Genomic DNA, 16403 nt, shown 5'->3' with positions numbered 1-16403 from the left:
TGAGCATTAGAAAGAGTCTTTGGTTATTAATTTGTCTAAATCACATGCCTTAATTGACTCTTTGAAATCTGAAAATACTATGCTTATTGATAAATTGGGTGCCTCTACTTCACATGCTTCTAATTCTGAAAGAAAAACTTTGTTTGTTAAGCATGTGAAAGTTGAAGAAGTCAAAGCTAATATAGCTTGCTTGGATAAGGGCAAAACTTCTTGTATGAATACTTGTGTGAAGCCCGAATTCAAGGCTCTTTCAAGGAAACAAACTCATGCAAAGTTTGTTCCTACATGCCATCATTGTGGGATTATTGGTCATATTAGACCAAATTGTTCTAAGTTGAAATCCCAAAGACCTTGGAATAAAAAGGCTGCTCCTAAGAAAGAAAAAGGTGGTGTAGAGTCATGTTTGTCTAGATCTAAGTATATGTATATCCCTCCTCATATGAGACAAGCTTCTCCGAAATTTGTCCCTACCTGCCATCATTGTAGAAAAGTTGGTCATATTCAACCTAACTGTTTTAAGTTGAGACCTCGTGAGCATAATAGTGAGAATTCATATTCTAGGAAAGGTTTTGAGGGGCTATGCATAATGATGAAGGGAGTGTTACCTAGGTTAGATGAGTTTGACAAGAGTCACAAATCTGTATCTAGGGTTAAGAAGGTTTGGGTTAGGAAGGTTGATACCATTCACCCTTTGAGGGGGAGTGGTAGTGAACTCACCTAAAGTAAGGTGGTCCATAACATGCTTAGGATTGGTTGTCTTGCATATTTCTTCATATCCTAGAGCATGTAGCATTCATTGCATTGCATTGCATTTATTATTATTTTTTTTGTTTTTGTTTGTTTTTTTTAATTTTCAGTTTTGCATATATATGCATTGCATTAATTTTGTGCATTTTATTTAAAAAAAAAAAAAAATTCAAAAATTCAAAAAGACAAAAATATAGTTTTTAGGTTGTCTTCTTATTTTTGTCATATGCACCTTGATAGTCCATAAATTTCTCATGTATACTTTATGGATCCAATTCCTTATATCTCAAAATGTGCTTACTATACATGGGATGAATATTTATTAATGGACTGATTTTTTTTTGGCCTAAGCTTATGCTTCTATGGTACATTTTACCTATGCTTGAACTCTTATGCACATTTAAGCTTAAATTGAGTATGAATTTGGCCTTAAGGGTGAGTTATGTTAGGCAACCATATGAAGAAGATTGACTAGTTGTGTCTATCAAATTGACCAAATGCTAGTTGAACCTAGGACCTAAAAATTCCAGCATTCCTCTAATTTCGTTTAAGCACTAAATGATTAAAGACACATTCTCAAAGAAAAAAATAGTGAAACAAGAAAACATATGAACATATTCCAAAAGGAATCTATTTCACTATGTCTTATTTGTGCTCAACTTGTCCCTATAGAAATAGTCGTGACCATATTCATTGTGGAAAGAGACGGTCACTACCAGACAATGTTTGAGTATGTGCTACTACTACATGGGAAGTGTATTGGATGAGGGTGACACGGCCCTAGCAAGGTTTGACTTTTGTTTAGATATACATGTCAATCTTCCCATGAGGTAATTTAAGTTTTTGCTTGCAAGCCTATCCCATTACCGTATAAGTTCTTAAACTTACTTGATGGTTAGCTTTCACACACAACACACAAGCATGGGTCGAGTGGAACATGTTGCTTTGCTTGTGTTGAAGAAACTTTTGTTTCATATTTTTTTATTCTCATGTATATTTTGGACATTTTGAGATATTACCGGATAATCATTGCTTAATACATGAGTCTTTTATGTTTTATCATGTGAGTGTATTTGACATAACAAGTCTTATATTGAAAAAAAAAAAAAAAAAAAAAAAATCTGACTTTTTTCTTCATTTTTTTTATGTCATTCACTAAGGGGGAGAATTGTTTTTATCATGCTCTTGCATTTCACTCATTATGCATTCATAGTTTTGATTTTGTTTATGTTTCTCTGACCTTCCTTGGGCTTATTGGTTTTTTACTGCCCTTTGTCCATTCATGACAAAAAGGGGGAGAGAAAGTTTTATAGAGTGCAGATTGGGAATAGATAGAACACCATAGATGATTTTGATTTTGATATACTTGTTGCATCTATGAATGATATTTGTTTTGTGTTTTAACTGATTTGGTGAGTTATTCATGATTATATTCTATTCAAATTTGTTATATTATTGGTACATTGGGTATTTCTATTCCACATACGTTTAATATGTTTTGTGAGTGTTTCAGGAAACAAGAGTTATCTATTCAGATATAACTTGTAAATTTTGTCACAGAATTGTCAAAGGGGGAGTTTGTTGGGTTTTGAATTGCCAAATTCGGTGACAAAATACATTCATCTGCAATCCCGTCAGCAGTGCATACACGAGGTGTTGTGTCAAGAGAAGACCTAGAAGATGTGGTTAAGCTTAACCAATCATAATAGAAGACCTATATGATATGGTTAAGTTTAATCAAATCGGAATTCTTTAATTAGAGTTAAAATAGGATTTGATTAAATTTCGTATCCTGCACATGTATCAGTATTCGGACCATAACTTTCGGCTCAAGAATCGGATTGAGGTGAAACCAGCGGCATTGGAAAGCTAACACAAAATTCTACAAATCTTTGTGAAATAAGATTTTCAAAATTCGAAAGTTAGCTATGCCAAAATCGTCTCGAAAGATAAGGAAGAAAATTTGGATGAATCCTATTCCAACTAGAACTAGTTTTTCTTCCCATTTCAACTAGTACTAGGTTTTCTTGTAGTCTATATATAGAGAGCTGTTATGCACGAAATTGTAAGGAATTCCACATAAGAATTCCATGTGTTAAGAGAGCGTTTAAGATATTGAGTGTTAGGGTTAGTCTCTCTTAGAGTTAAAGGTTGTGTCTTCATCACAAATCATATACAACCGAAGTCTATCGGAGTTCCGGTAAAGGAGATCAAGTAGAAGGATTGTGCCAGATGTTCTGGAAAGGGCTACTGCGGTAGAAGTCAAGTGGGTCGCTTGTCTTATGCAAGGAAGTGTCAATTGCAAAGGTTTTGTAAGTGTGAACTTCTTGTAATCCTTATTCTTTTATAGTTGATTGATTTCCTGGGTTTGGCTGCCCTGGAGAGGTTTTACATTTTAGAGAGTTCTCTAAATGGTTTCCTCTTCGTAACCAAAATATTTGTGTCTCTGTGATCTATTGTTCTACATATTTTGGTTGTATGCTTGTTTAATTTTTAATTCTGCGTATTATTTGCATACACCTATTCAACCCCCTTATTGGTGTCGTTTGGAGTCGTTTATAGTTTTTTCAAAGTCCATATAATTTCTAATTTTTTCCAAACTTCTAAAAAAAAAATAAATTAAAAAAAAAAAAAACCTTGTGGGTGGCCAGCAGGAAGAACTACTGGGGGTGGCGCAAAGGGCCTCTTTGTGCCCTTTTGGAGGTGATGACCCCCAATAGCACTCGGGGTGGCTGCCATCGGGTGTGGCCTTGGTCTCCCCAAGAAGTATCAGGCCACTTCTAATGGGAATATCTATTTCTATAAATAGACACTTACCAAACAAAAAAAAAAATGGTTATTCTATAGGAAAAGTCATTAATGTTTCTTGGTATTTATACACGAATTTATGGCGTTTAAAAAAACACGAGAAAGCTCGGTGTTTTCTGTAATAAACCCGTCAACTTAAGCCTTTAGTGATTCTACATTTTCTTGATTTATTTAATTGTGTACAAATTTCTGTTTATACGTACAATGTTGAAAGTGATTTGAATAATTTTAAATATAAACAAATAAATCCATAAACAAATTTCTCAATTTAAGATAAACAAATTCTTATTTATCACAAAAATATTTATCCTTATCGGTTGGAGTAAAGAATTATATAAAGTGGCATATGGACAAACAACTTTCATAAAATATTTATAAAAACGACATGATAGTCACTGCTTGTGAAATTCACGATGCCAAATGCTTTAAGAATACGACATGATCACAAATATCTACATCATCTTTGTTTACTATAGATTTGTTTTTTTTTTTATAGATACTATGCATTTGTTTGTTTCTATTGTTTTAGAGCACAATTTGATCGTTTGGAATTTTCTGTCCACATTTTAAAAATTTGACAAAAATTTGAGAAAGGGGGTGTAGGTTCTAGGTGCTCGAATTTGTCTCCAAACTGTCCAAGATGTAGAGCTCACTTGCTCAAACACCCCTAAATGTGTACCTTTCTGCCTCATCCATCACCTTAGGCTACTAGCCTATTAGTTGGGGGTTTCCATTGGACCCACTTTAAAAATAAGGGTTAATTATTATTATTTTTTTTAAGTATAAGTACGTAGTTTAATTAACACCAAATCAAACCAACCTTTCAACTTCAAAAACTTTCGTAAATAATACTTGTGAATATCTGACAAATTAGGGAGTTGTTACTTTTTGTTTATGTTTGGTCCAATATTTTAACTTCGCGTGTACGTATCACCAAATCAAAATAATTAGGAACTACAACATATTTCATATTAAGTCACATCTGAGACATGTGATAATTGTTGATTGATTTGATGTTTCACATCGTCATTAGATTATTAAATAGACAAAATATACCAACTCCATTTATCAGAAAATTCTGACGCGGCAACTTGCCACGTCAGAAATTCTCTGACGTGGTACACCACCACGTCAGAATTTTCTGATGTGGCAAAATAAATTATATAATTTTTTAATTTTCCAAATTTGTAACATTTTTTCTGACGCTCCAACATATAAAACGTCGGAATTTTCTGACGTATCACTATTTACATGTTAGAAAAAAAATTTCTAACGTTGTAAAATTTGCACATCAGAAATTTTCTGACGTGGCAATAAACCAGGTACTGTAGCCACGTCAAAAAATGTTTTTTTTTTTTTTTTTTGTAGTGCTAAGATAATTATGAAACGGAGGGTTGATTTGATTGTCATTATACCACGTGGAAAGGATTTAGCCCTAAAAATAACATCAAGACCCAACACTTAGCGGGATCCATAGCTTGAATGGCTATCATCCCCATATATTAGAGTGATCATGTGGCCCTTTGTGTTGTCCTATGATTCTGCATTGACAATGAAGCCATACAGTGAAGGGCAGTTTGATTAAGACAATGCTAATGATATGTCAGCTTCTCTATAAATTTGGTATCCAACTCTTACGAGCTTTGGTGTGCGGGAAAGCTCATGTCAAAAACTTGGAAATGAGACAGCAAGGGCCCGCGTGGGCTCTCACAACTCGCTGCAGTTGTAGTATCTGCCTCTGAAAGCTGCCAGAAACTCATGCGAGCATTACAAGTACCAATGAAGGACACGATAGCATTGCCTCGGACGCGTGTGAACATGTCAGACACACAAACTTGTCTTGTTTCTTAGATTTTTCTCACTCTTGCTTAAGAACGTACCCCAACTGATAAAAGAAAATTTTGAGTAAACAAAAATCAAAACAAAAAAATGGCCACCTCATTTTGCTTTATAAATGAATTGAAGGCTATATTTTTTATGGTCTCTGAAGAGAAAGAGAAGCGAGAAAAGAAGAAATGGGAAGACAAGAGTTTTATGTGAAACCTCGAAGGAAAAAAACTATGGTCAAAGGAGACAAGAGTTTTAACTCCTCCTTCCTAGTTTAGAGCCTGGTTTTTTGGTTATTATGAGGTTGCTGAGATTTGTTCAGAAAGAGTCATGGGGGAAGACTAGGGAAATGGTGGAGGACGAAGGAAGGAGAGACAGAGGGAGGGGGAAGAGAGGGATGGGGGTGAAGGGGTCCCAGAAGGAGCTGATCTACGAGAGATGCACTACTCGACAGTTTTGGGATTAATTTATGCATGAAGTTAAAATTTTGTTTGTGTCTTCTCTTCTTCTCAAATATGGCTTACGGTTATATTGTATGTCAAATCGATTGTCACGGCGTAAAATGTCTTACGTTAAAAAATATTGGTCTTTTAAAATCTCGCACTTTCTTTTTTTTTTTAAAAAAAAAGAAAAAGATATTTTTCGCTATTTGTTTTTTCATAAAATATTTTTCATCAGTTGAAAACATTTTATGAAACAGTGTCCACATTGGGTGAATAGTAGTAAGATTTAAAAAAGAAAGATTCTAAAACAGTAAAAAATTCGTATTACTGTACAACTAACATAAATACTGTTCACTCACGTTGGGTGTTCTATATATCACTAGTCTATAGGAAATCATTAGCAATTTATTATATTTTCACATAATCTTAGGAGTTAAGAAAAAGAGAGAAACAAAGAAAATGAACTACAAAATAAGAGGGTGTATGATAATAGAAGGCCTTTATATACGAGATTAAGATTTATTACAATGGCATGACAATTGTGTGATGGCTCTTGTGGGGCCATATGCCCTGGTAGATATGTTTTGGAAGCATAAAACACTCAAGCAGGTAGGCCACATAAAAAGCCTTTTAACAATTGGCTACCAAGGATATGGGAGATGATAAACGTAAATCATTTTACGCATAATGAAGATTAATTATTTCCCTCGGTCAATTGAAAACATTTTTAGATTGACGGATATTTTATGTTGCACTTGATGCTAAAAAATAAGAAGAAGGAGAAAAAAAATCAAAAAATATTTTATGTGTGGACCATATTTTTTTGTTTGAAAAAAATATTATGATGTGACATAAAGTTGAAAACTATTTTTATGTTTTTAGTAATGTTTTGTGTTTAGTTAGGTTGTTTGTTAATGTTTATTAATTTTATTTTATTTTTTTAAAAAAAAGGTAGACAAATATATATATATATATTTTTTTCATGGCCTAGATTGATCTAGTTAGCTGAGTTTATTATTGATTGAAGTGGCGTTTACTATTTGTCAAGTTGGACGTATATCTATCAAGAAATAAATAGCTAGAGTCTATATATTTAACTGGGGACGAAAATTGGCATCGATCCAGATCCTCCATCATGGTGCGGGTTGTAGATTAGCTTAAGAAGAGCTCTCCTCATATTAGCCTGCTTCCCCCCTCATCAAATCACTAAGGTATATACCACGCGTGTTAAATAAGCGTGGGGCTGGGCACCACCACTCTCTTCCGTTACGTGGTCGAGGCGGCGCACGCCGTTATTTCCATAACCGCCATCTATTTTCCGTTATATGGTCAATAAACACCCATGTTTTAACGGTAACTCTTGTAGCTAGCTCTATATAAACCCAACTCGCACTTCATGGTTTAACCCAAAAAGGAAAACCCACACATTCTTGGGAACATATATCTCCCTAGCTCTGTTACCCTTTGTTTCCTTCCCTCCCACTTCCACATCCATGGAGACACACATCGACAGCTTGTGGGTTTTTGCTCTCGCTTCCAAGTGCAGAGCTTTCTCTTCCCCTTTGCTTTTCGTTTTTCTCTGCTTGGCTTGGCTAGCCATGGCTTTGTGCTATTGGGCTTACCCCGGCGGCCCCGCCTGGGGAAAATATTTGTGGAGAGGTTCAAGATCAAAGTCAATACCGGGGCCCCGAGGTTTCCCGGTGCTGGGAAGCATGAACCTAATGGTTAATCTCGCTCACCACAAGCTCGCTGCGGCGGCCGACTGGTTCGGAGCTAGGCGACTCATGGCTTTCAGCCTCGGCGAAACACGTGTCATCGTGACATGCAACCCCGATGTGGCTAAAGAAATCTTAAACAGCTCAGTCTTCGCTGACCGCCCAGTGAAGGAGTCTGCGTACAGCCTGATGTTCAACAGAGCGATTGGCTTCGCTCCTTATGGAGTTTACTGGCGAACCTTGAGGAGAATCGCCGCCACTCATCTCTTCTACCCGAAACAAATCAACGCCTCGGAGCCCCAGAGGTCCGAAATCGCTGCTCAAATGGTGTCCTTGATTGCATGTCGCACCGGAGAGTTCTCTGTCCGCGATGTACTGAAGCGAGCGTCGCTTAGCAACATGATGTGCTCTGTGTTCGGAAATAACTATGAAACCGTGGAGCTGGGCGAGCTCGTCCAGGAAGGTTACGAGCTTCTGGGGAAGCTCAACTGGTCCGACCACCTTCCTTGGCTTGCTGGTCTCGACCTTCAGAAAATCAGGTTCAGATGCTCCAAACTCGTTCCTAAAGTGAATCAGTACGTCAACAGGATTATCAAAGAGCACAGAGACCAAACTGGCCAAAAAAACCATGATTTTGTCGATGTTCTTCTGTCTCTTCAAGGACCAGATAAATTATCGGACGACGATATGGTCGCCGTTCTTTGGGTAAGCAAAACAAAATGAAATAATGTTTATTTTATTCAGAAAAATAATACTAGGAAGTACTAGTTTTACTAATACATCATTTCAATCTACTAAATAACATTATTGTTTTATTTTCCAATAAAATAATGTTTGGTTGGTCAGAAAAAGGTTGGACAAAAGAAACCAAAACGTTAGAATCTACAACAGTGTGGGCTCAATGGGATTAAGATTCACCAAGTAAAAGAGCCATTGTAATCTGTTTTTAATAATGCTAATTATATATTCTTTATTACAGGAGATGATCTTCCGAGGAACGGACACTGTGGCGGTTTTGATAGAGTGGATACTAGCGAGGATGGTACTCCACCCAGATATCCAATCAAAAGTGTACGATGAGCTCGATCAGGTGGTCGGAAGATCAAGGCCGTTGAAGGAATCAGACATTCAATCACTGGCTTACCTGCCTGCTGTGGTGAAGGAAGTTCTTAGGCTACACCCGCCTGGCCCACTTCTATCGTGGGCCCGCTTGGCCATCACGGATACCACAATTGATGGGCACCACGTGCCGGCGGGGACCACGGCAATGGTTAACATGTGGGCAATCACAAGGGACCCACAAGTGTGGTCGGACCCACTGGAGTTTAAGCCGGAGAGGTTCGTGTGCAAGGATGCTGCTGACATGGAGTTCTCCGTGATGGGATCGGACCTGAGGCTGGCGCCGTTCGGGTCGGGCCGGAGGACCTGCCCCGGAAAGGCATTGGGTCTTACCACGGTGACCTTTTGGGTGGCAGCCTTGTTACATGAATTCGAGTGGGTGCAGTCGGGTCATAACCCGGTGGATCTCTCCGAGGTCTTGAGGCTTTCATGTGAAATGGCCAACCCGCTTACTGTGAAAGTGAAAGCAAGGCGCAGATAAGAAGAATAGGCATCAAAGCAGAAGGCAGCAGACACAACTTTTGTAGATAATATGCAGTTGTTGGTCTTAAATATGTTTGAACCCTCTCTATAAGCTTTCATGTGTGCTCCGTTTCCTTGACAACAACATGTATGGTTATGAAAAGTGCTACTTTATTTCCCTTTTTGGTTTATAGTTTCAATACATGACTGTTGATTTCTTATATATATATATATATATCCATCTATGTATATTAATCTTTTTATGGGAAATCATGTTTAGCCTACTACAAATTCCCTACAATTAATTCACATGACAGTCCAAATTTTATGACTGGTATATGACAATTTATATTTTAGTTACTCATATAGTTGGTAAGTGTTAATTGAACTATCATATTAGTTTGTAAATTATCTACCAAGATGAATCAAAAACTAAAAATAAAAAATAAAAAAACGAAAAGAAAGAGGTTTACACGTCAATATATATTTGTCTACGCATGCACCGCAGACAAAAAGAGGTACATGAGAAGCTTATTAGCAAAGACAAAATCTTTCTATTACTACTTGTCTTGATTAGCCCAAGCCTAGCTACCATGTTTTATGTCGCGTATATGGTTTTGTTTGTGTGATTAACGTTCGAGTGATTAGAAGCAGAAAATGATAGACTTATGGGTGAACCATATTGAATCATTTATCTTAGAAGGTTAGGCTGATAAGAAATAATAGACTTCATTTTTCGAGGTAAATATTGCAAAAAATCATTAAAAAGATAATGAAGAACAACTTGCTCAACAAGTATATTGTCTCGAATAAATAAAAATATCTTTCCTCCAAACTTGCTCCTAAGACTAATGATCGAATAGTTGACTTTGCTAAACAATGAGCGAGTAAAAACTATTCAACATGGTCATTTTCGCATCATCGATTAGTTGCTCTAAACCATGGACTCTAGCAGCATCTTTATTTCCTCAAAGCATTTACTATTTGTAATGCATCTTCTTCGACTGTAACATATTAAAATCCCAATTTATATTAAATTAATTTCACAACCTTCCGAGCTGCAAACGACTTTGCTACCGTCAGGTCAGATATATATACAGTTTTATATATGGAACACATTGATGCCTATACTTTTTCCTCCTGGTCTCTCGCAATCATACTTACACCCATATTTGTTGTTTTATCTATTGCAACATCCTAGTTTACCTTTATCACCCCAACAGGCAGTTCTTAGCTAACCTTTATCACCCCCAACAAGCGGTTCTTTCCAATATCTCAGTCTCACAGTCGCTTGATTTTTCTTCTCTTTATTCCTTGGGTTGTGTGAAGCTTTATGAAATTCCTCCACCGTCTCTTTTGCACTTCTTACTACTTGGGTAGGATAGATAAAATCACCTCCATAAACAATTGTACCTATGCGGAGCCAAATTCTTCTTTCTATTGCAGCTACAAATCGACTTAATCATTTAAATTAATATTATAGTAAAACAACATCACATAGATATAGAAAAATCCAACCATTTATCCTTGAACAAACGTTCATCATAACATCGATCGAATTCTTGAGTGAATAAAGCATTAATCCAAATCATTAGTTAACAATTAATCATGATTTCGTGTAACAGATAAATTCATTTCAAACTAAATTAGAAGAATTGCTTTCAATTCAATCTATAAATTTTTCATATATTCCTTAATATTTAAGACTCATATTTTAAAAAAAAATAGCAAATAAGAATTATATACTTTTTTTAATTGTCCTCGTGTAATTGATAACTACATATTTCTATATGTGAATGTTCCTATGTATATAGTTTATTCTAAGAGCTAGTGGGAACTGACATTATAGGTAGATGCTTTTGTATGTCATTATGTTAACAAAAAGGATGGAAAACCTAAAGGACCAATTGTGTCTACATGACTATTAAATTGCAGTACTCGATCTTTGTTGGATCCGAAGTAATAGATTAGTCCATTATTGCACTAATAATTTCATTACTAATACTATGTATTGAATTGATTAATCATCTTCAACAGTTAAATCATATTTCAAAACTTGTAAAATACACAGAATATTATTGAAATCCACCAACAAAGAAAGTGGGCTAGATACATATACATATAGCATCTTTTGCAAATCATAGGCTAACGAACTCTTTTACGTTATTTTCAATGACTATGGTTTGGTCCAGCTCTATAGCAGGACATAAAAAAACACATTCCACTCTAACATGTCTAAGTTTCAATTAAAATTGAATTTAAGCCGAATCCGTTTCAATAAGAGCATATGTTGAGGACATTGGTTTTGTTTATTAAATCTATTCGAGAATAACTTCAATCAAGCTATGTTATAAATGTAGTGTTTGGCACTCTCCAATAAGAAGCAGACAAATCAGCTTGAAACATTAAAAAATATATATATATATAACTCTTCACAGCAAATAATTTTTCTTCTCTTAACAAAATACTTCATAGACAAAATACTAAATGACAAAACCACCGAAGTCATCATCTTGATTGGTTTTGAAAAATTTGGCATCGAAAGTTTTTTTTCTTCTTCAAAATAACGTTAACAAACAATACAAAATACGAAATATTCAAAATTATTTCACATTTACATCCTATCAAAACACTTTTTCAAATAGAAAACATACAACACCCTTTAAAAAAATTTGAAGGATGGAAAACAAAAATGAAAAAGTTAAGCATCCATTGTATTTTATTCTACATGGTTTGTCAAGAAAGCACCCCTTCTGACAAGAAATAGGTGTTTTTTTTTTTTTTTTTTTTTTTTCAGTCCCTCCATCATTTTCTAGCAACTTCCACAGTTGGGAATCAGGCACATAAAACCTTGGCAGCTTTTACCAAATGGACAAATTTCAGCATGAAATTCAAACAAAATAGATGAAAGTCATTGTAGCAACAGGTGAAAGTACAGTAGAACAGGTGAAAGACAATGCAGCAATTAAAATGTCATAAAAGCATCCACAGAATATTCGAAGCATCTATGTATGAAGTGTACACAGGGCCATTACTCGTCAGTGGACCTAAAGAAAGAAATGGACAAAGACATTCACACTCCCAAAAACATAATTTTAACCCTATTGAGGAGGACAGACAATATTGCACCCTAACCTTATAAGTCATTTGAAAGGTGTTTTTAGGAGATAATTTATATTTTTTTAAAATGATTAGTTATTTACTGGCTTATTCAACATACAATTTTTTAAAAAAAAATTTATTTCACTAATTATAAATTGTTAGATGTGACAATTCGCATTTACATATATGTCAAATGTAGATCATATTGAAGTATGTATATAAAACTATATATATAGATAAATTATAATTCAACTTACTTAACTAGAATGGTTAAACAGCTCAACTATAACTTGTTAATTTTGTGTTAGGTTCTTGTCAAATTTGTGGGTCGTGTCAAAATTTATAGCCCTAAATATTAGGTGCCGAAGTATGAGTATAAGACTTTATAAAGTAACTCTAACTCGATCCATTTAATTAAATAAGTCACATCCTTCGATCTTAATTAACCCGCTAATTTCGTTTTAGCTTCATGTCGAATTCACAGATCGTGTTAAAAATTACTAGCCACTAACTGTTATGTCAATTTATAAGAAAATTATAATACTCCAAATATCTTGGCGCAATAAAAAACTTTATTAGACAAATTTACCGTATATGATTTCTTTAAGGTTTGTTTGGGTATGGACTAGTTAGCGTGATACATATAGTTTATTAGAGTGATGGCTTGTGGTTTGTAGTCCTTCCTCTGATTAAAATACTGCATAGGTGATGCAACATAACTTAGTGGGTTGTAGCGAAGAACATCAATAAGCAGCGAATAAATAACTCCAGATCTAGATTCTATCAAAGATTTAAGAATTCTTCTTGACAAAAGCTAGATACTCTCTAGGTTTTGAAGGAAAATAAAGAATAACGCTCAACTCTGAGGTTTCTTATTCAACAAAATCAATAATTAACATAAACTGATAAATTATAGGCTATAAGCATGTATTTATAGCCCAAAGACTCATAAACCTAATAAAATATGACATAAATACTTCCAAAACCCTAAACCTAATAAAATAACGAAATATTGACTCCTAAAACCCTAATCCTACTAAAACAAGGAAATAAATACTGTTTAACCTGATTAAAACGCATAAAATAACATAATGGTCCCGCGTGCGCTTGATCGCAACACGCTGACGATCGATCACAATCACAACGTGCACTCGATCGCAGTACCAGACGCTCGACTGTTATCCAACCTGCATCAATAGGTTGGACGTACAACAACAGTTTCCACGACATTTAGGAAGTAAGAAAATAGAAGACTATATATATATATAAATTTAACTTATTTAATTAGAATGGTCAAACAGTTCAACTATAACTTGTTAATTTTGTATTATGTTCTTGTCAAATTTGTGGGTCGTATCAAAATTGATAGCCCTAAATGTTAGATGTCGAAGTATGAGTATAAGACTTTATAAAGTAACTCTAACTCGATCTATTTAATTAAATAAGTCGCATCCCTCGATCTTAATCCGCTAATTTCATTTTAGCTTTAATTTCAGATTCATGGATCGTGTTAAAAAGAACAAGCCCCTAATTGTTGTGTCAATTTATAAGAAAATTATAATACTCCAAACATCTTGGCGCAATAAAAAACTTTATTAGACAAATTTACCGAATATGATTTCTTTAAGGTTTGTTTGGGTATGGACTAATTAGCGTGATACATATAGTTTATTAGAGTGATGGCTCGTGGTTTGCAGTCCTTCCTAGGATTAAAATACTGCATAGGTTGGACGTACAACAACAGTTTCCACGACATTTAGGAAGTAAGAAAATAGAAGACTTTTTTTTTTCTCATTTATTGGAGGTGGATATAAATGTCCCCAAAAAAAAAAAACAAAGGACATACACATGAAAAACAAAAAGATTTGGCCATGTTTCCAAATTGAAGTCTTCATGTCGGGTGTCAAAAAGAGACAAAAATTTCTTTTAAATAATTTTCTTTTTAATTCAATATATTAAATTAGGGAAATCTTAGGTGTTCTTCTAGTATTCTCTTGATGTCCTCCCAACTATGATGTGGCTTTTAAAATCACCGTTAAATTTGAGATTATCCTTATTGATTTTTAATCTATTGATAATTTTAAAAACCACATCAGTTGAGAGGACACCAGAAGAATACTAGCTAGAAACACTTGACATTTCTCATTAAATTAATATATGCTGTTAGAGCAGGTATTTTTGTATACATTCTAAGTTAAATAAAATTTTTTCAACCCAACTTAAAAGAATAATTCAAAAATATGTACAATATATATATTTTTTTTTTCTATTTCTTTTGGTTTTTCATCAAAACTTAAATTGTAAGTATACACAAAGTACGCAACTAATAATAAAAGGGCAAGGATTCTTTCTATTTCAATTAAAATGAAGAGAAGTCAACTCTAGGGAAGGTTTTATTTTATTTTATTTAATGGTGTATATGATGTTACATTATTAAAAATTCATCACTTGGTATTATATACACCATTAGATGAAATAAAATAAAATATTCACAATATTCTATTTATAAAATCCTTTCTATGCGCGCTCTTCAATCTGAAAAAAAAAAATCTAATAGAATGATGGAAAATTTTGGTTAATTAGTCACTTTACAATGCATGAAATGCATTGTAAATATATAGTTGAGGAACTTATAATTTGAAATCAATGCCTTTTAGTGGCTTGAGTGGAAAGTCACACAAAAAATATGATTTTTTTTTCTTTAAATTCAGAACTATCATACATAAGAAAATCCGATCTTCAGAGAATCTTTTATAACATACAATTACTGATTTCTCTCCCTCTTTTTAAAAGATTGTTTTCAGGCATGTATGTGGGTGTCGACGTACACATGCGTGCATATTATCCAAAATATGTTCATAATTTTATTGCAGCAATTAAGCATATTATCCAAAATATTCCTAAAAGTAGTAAAAAGAAAAGGAAAACAAAGAGCTTGCTTGCAGGCATTCATGCATGTCGACACCTCTAAAGAAGTTAATAGTCATAATAATAATTCAAAAAGAGTAAGCGTGGGCGAAGCATGTGTTCATAATCATAATGCAACAAGCATATTATCCATAATATTCTTAAAGGATTAGATTTCTTTCAATTTAATCTATTAAATTAAACTTTGGTGACACTGCAAAAGCGATAAAAGTGATTAAAAATCATATTTTTAATTCACAAATCAACACGCATGTAGATAATGAAAATTGAATTGACATTGAACTCAAAAACAACATTCTCCACACAATCACGATCTTCTTATAAGTTATAACAATCACATGAACCTATACGGACGAGAAACTATTTTTCATATTGCAGCAAGCATATTATTCATAATATTCATAATATTCTTAAAGGGACTCCGTTTTCCTTCAATTTAATCTATTAAATTAGATTTTGGTAACGCAAAAGTAATCAAAGTGGTTGAAAGTACTTAATAGCGGTGACATTAAGTCGATAGCAAATGCAAAAGCAATCAAAGTTGTTGGCCACTCAATAGCGGCGACATTAAGTTGCCACTAATTGAATCTTATTAGCACGTCGCCGCTATTGAGTGGACAGCATCGACTATTGTCGCCGCTATTAGGGTTGCTACTAAATATCAATTTTTTTTGTATTTAGCGTCCACTATTAGCAGTAACCCCAATGTCGCCGCCAATGACCACTCATTAGCATCGACATTGGGGTTGCCGCTAAACATTTGGTCGCTAAAGACCATTTTTCTTGCAGTGAGTGTATTTTCAATTTACAAATCAACACACTTGTTGATAATGAAAACTGAATTGTCATTGAACTCAAAAAATGCATTCTCCATATAATCATGATTTTCTTATAACAATCCCATGAACCTAGACGAAAAAGAAACTAATTTTAGCACTAACCTAAAATGGACCTAATTGCATAAAGATGGAAAAACATAGAAGAAATTAAGGAAAGTTGAAATGTCAAAAAGCGAATCAAATGAAAGAACTTAAAACGGATCGAATTTATTCATTGCTAAAACTATAACATCGCTCAAATTATTTTGCATGAGATAGATTCGTTCGAGCTAACTTTGAGCTGATTTCTAGCGTAGTATTTTGTCTTTGACATGACTAGAGGCAACTTCTAGTAGATAAAGGGGATTGCGGAACCCACCTACGTACCTCGGACAATTAAGGATGTAGGACCTACCTATCTGAAACAAGTGGAC

The 16403-nt window shown here is 34.3% G+C and overlaps 1 protein-coding gene across 1 annotated transcript; it reads left to right on the top strand.

Moving 5' to 3' along the window:
- The first annotated feature begins 7220 nt into the window (after positions 1 to 7220).
- LOC132176619 (cytochrome P450 78A6-like) lies at positions 7221 to 9305 on the top strand. The gene is made up of 2 exons (XM_059588878.1): positions 7221 to 8245; positions 8520 to 9305. Exons 1-2 carry the CDS (start codon positions 7319 to 7321, stop codon positions 9138 to 9140), a joined length of 1548 nt encoding a protein of 515 aa, XP_059444861.1. The 5' UTR covers positions 7221 to 7318; the 3' UTR covers positions 9141 to 9305.
- The last annotated feature ends 7098 nt before the right edge of the window (positions 9306 to 16403 follow it).

Source organism: Corylus avellana, chromosome ca3, assembly GCF_901000735.1.
Source record: "Corylus avellana chromosome ca3, CavTom2PMs-1.0".
Lineage (NCBI taxonomy): Eukaryota > Viridiplantae > Streptophyta > Magnoliopsida > Fagales > Betulaceae > Corylus > Corylus avellana.
This window is presented reverse-complemented; position numbering and strand designations above follow the sequence as displayed.

Excerpts from the sequence above, each read along its gene's own strand:
- LOC132176619 (XM_059588878.1), top strand. The coding sequence starts at position 7,319 with ATGGAGACACACATCGACAGCTTGTGGGTTTTTGCTCTCGCTTCCAAG. Across the intron at positions 8,246-8,519 it reads ATATGGTCGCCGTTCTTTGG|GAGATGATCTTCCGAGGAAC; the intron begins GTAAGCAAAACA and ends TCTTTATTACAG.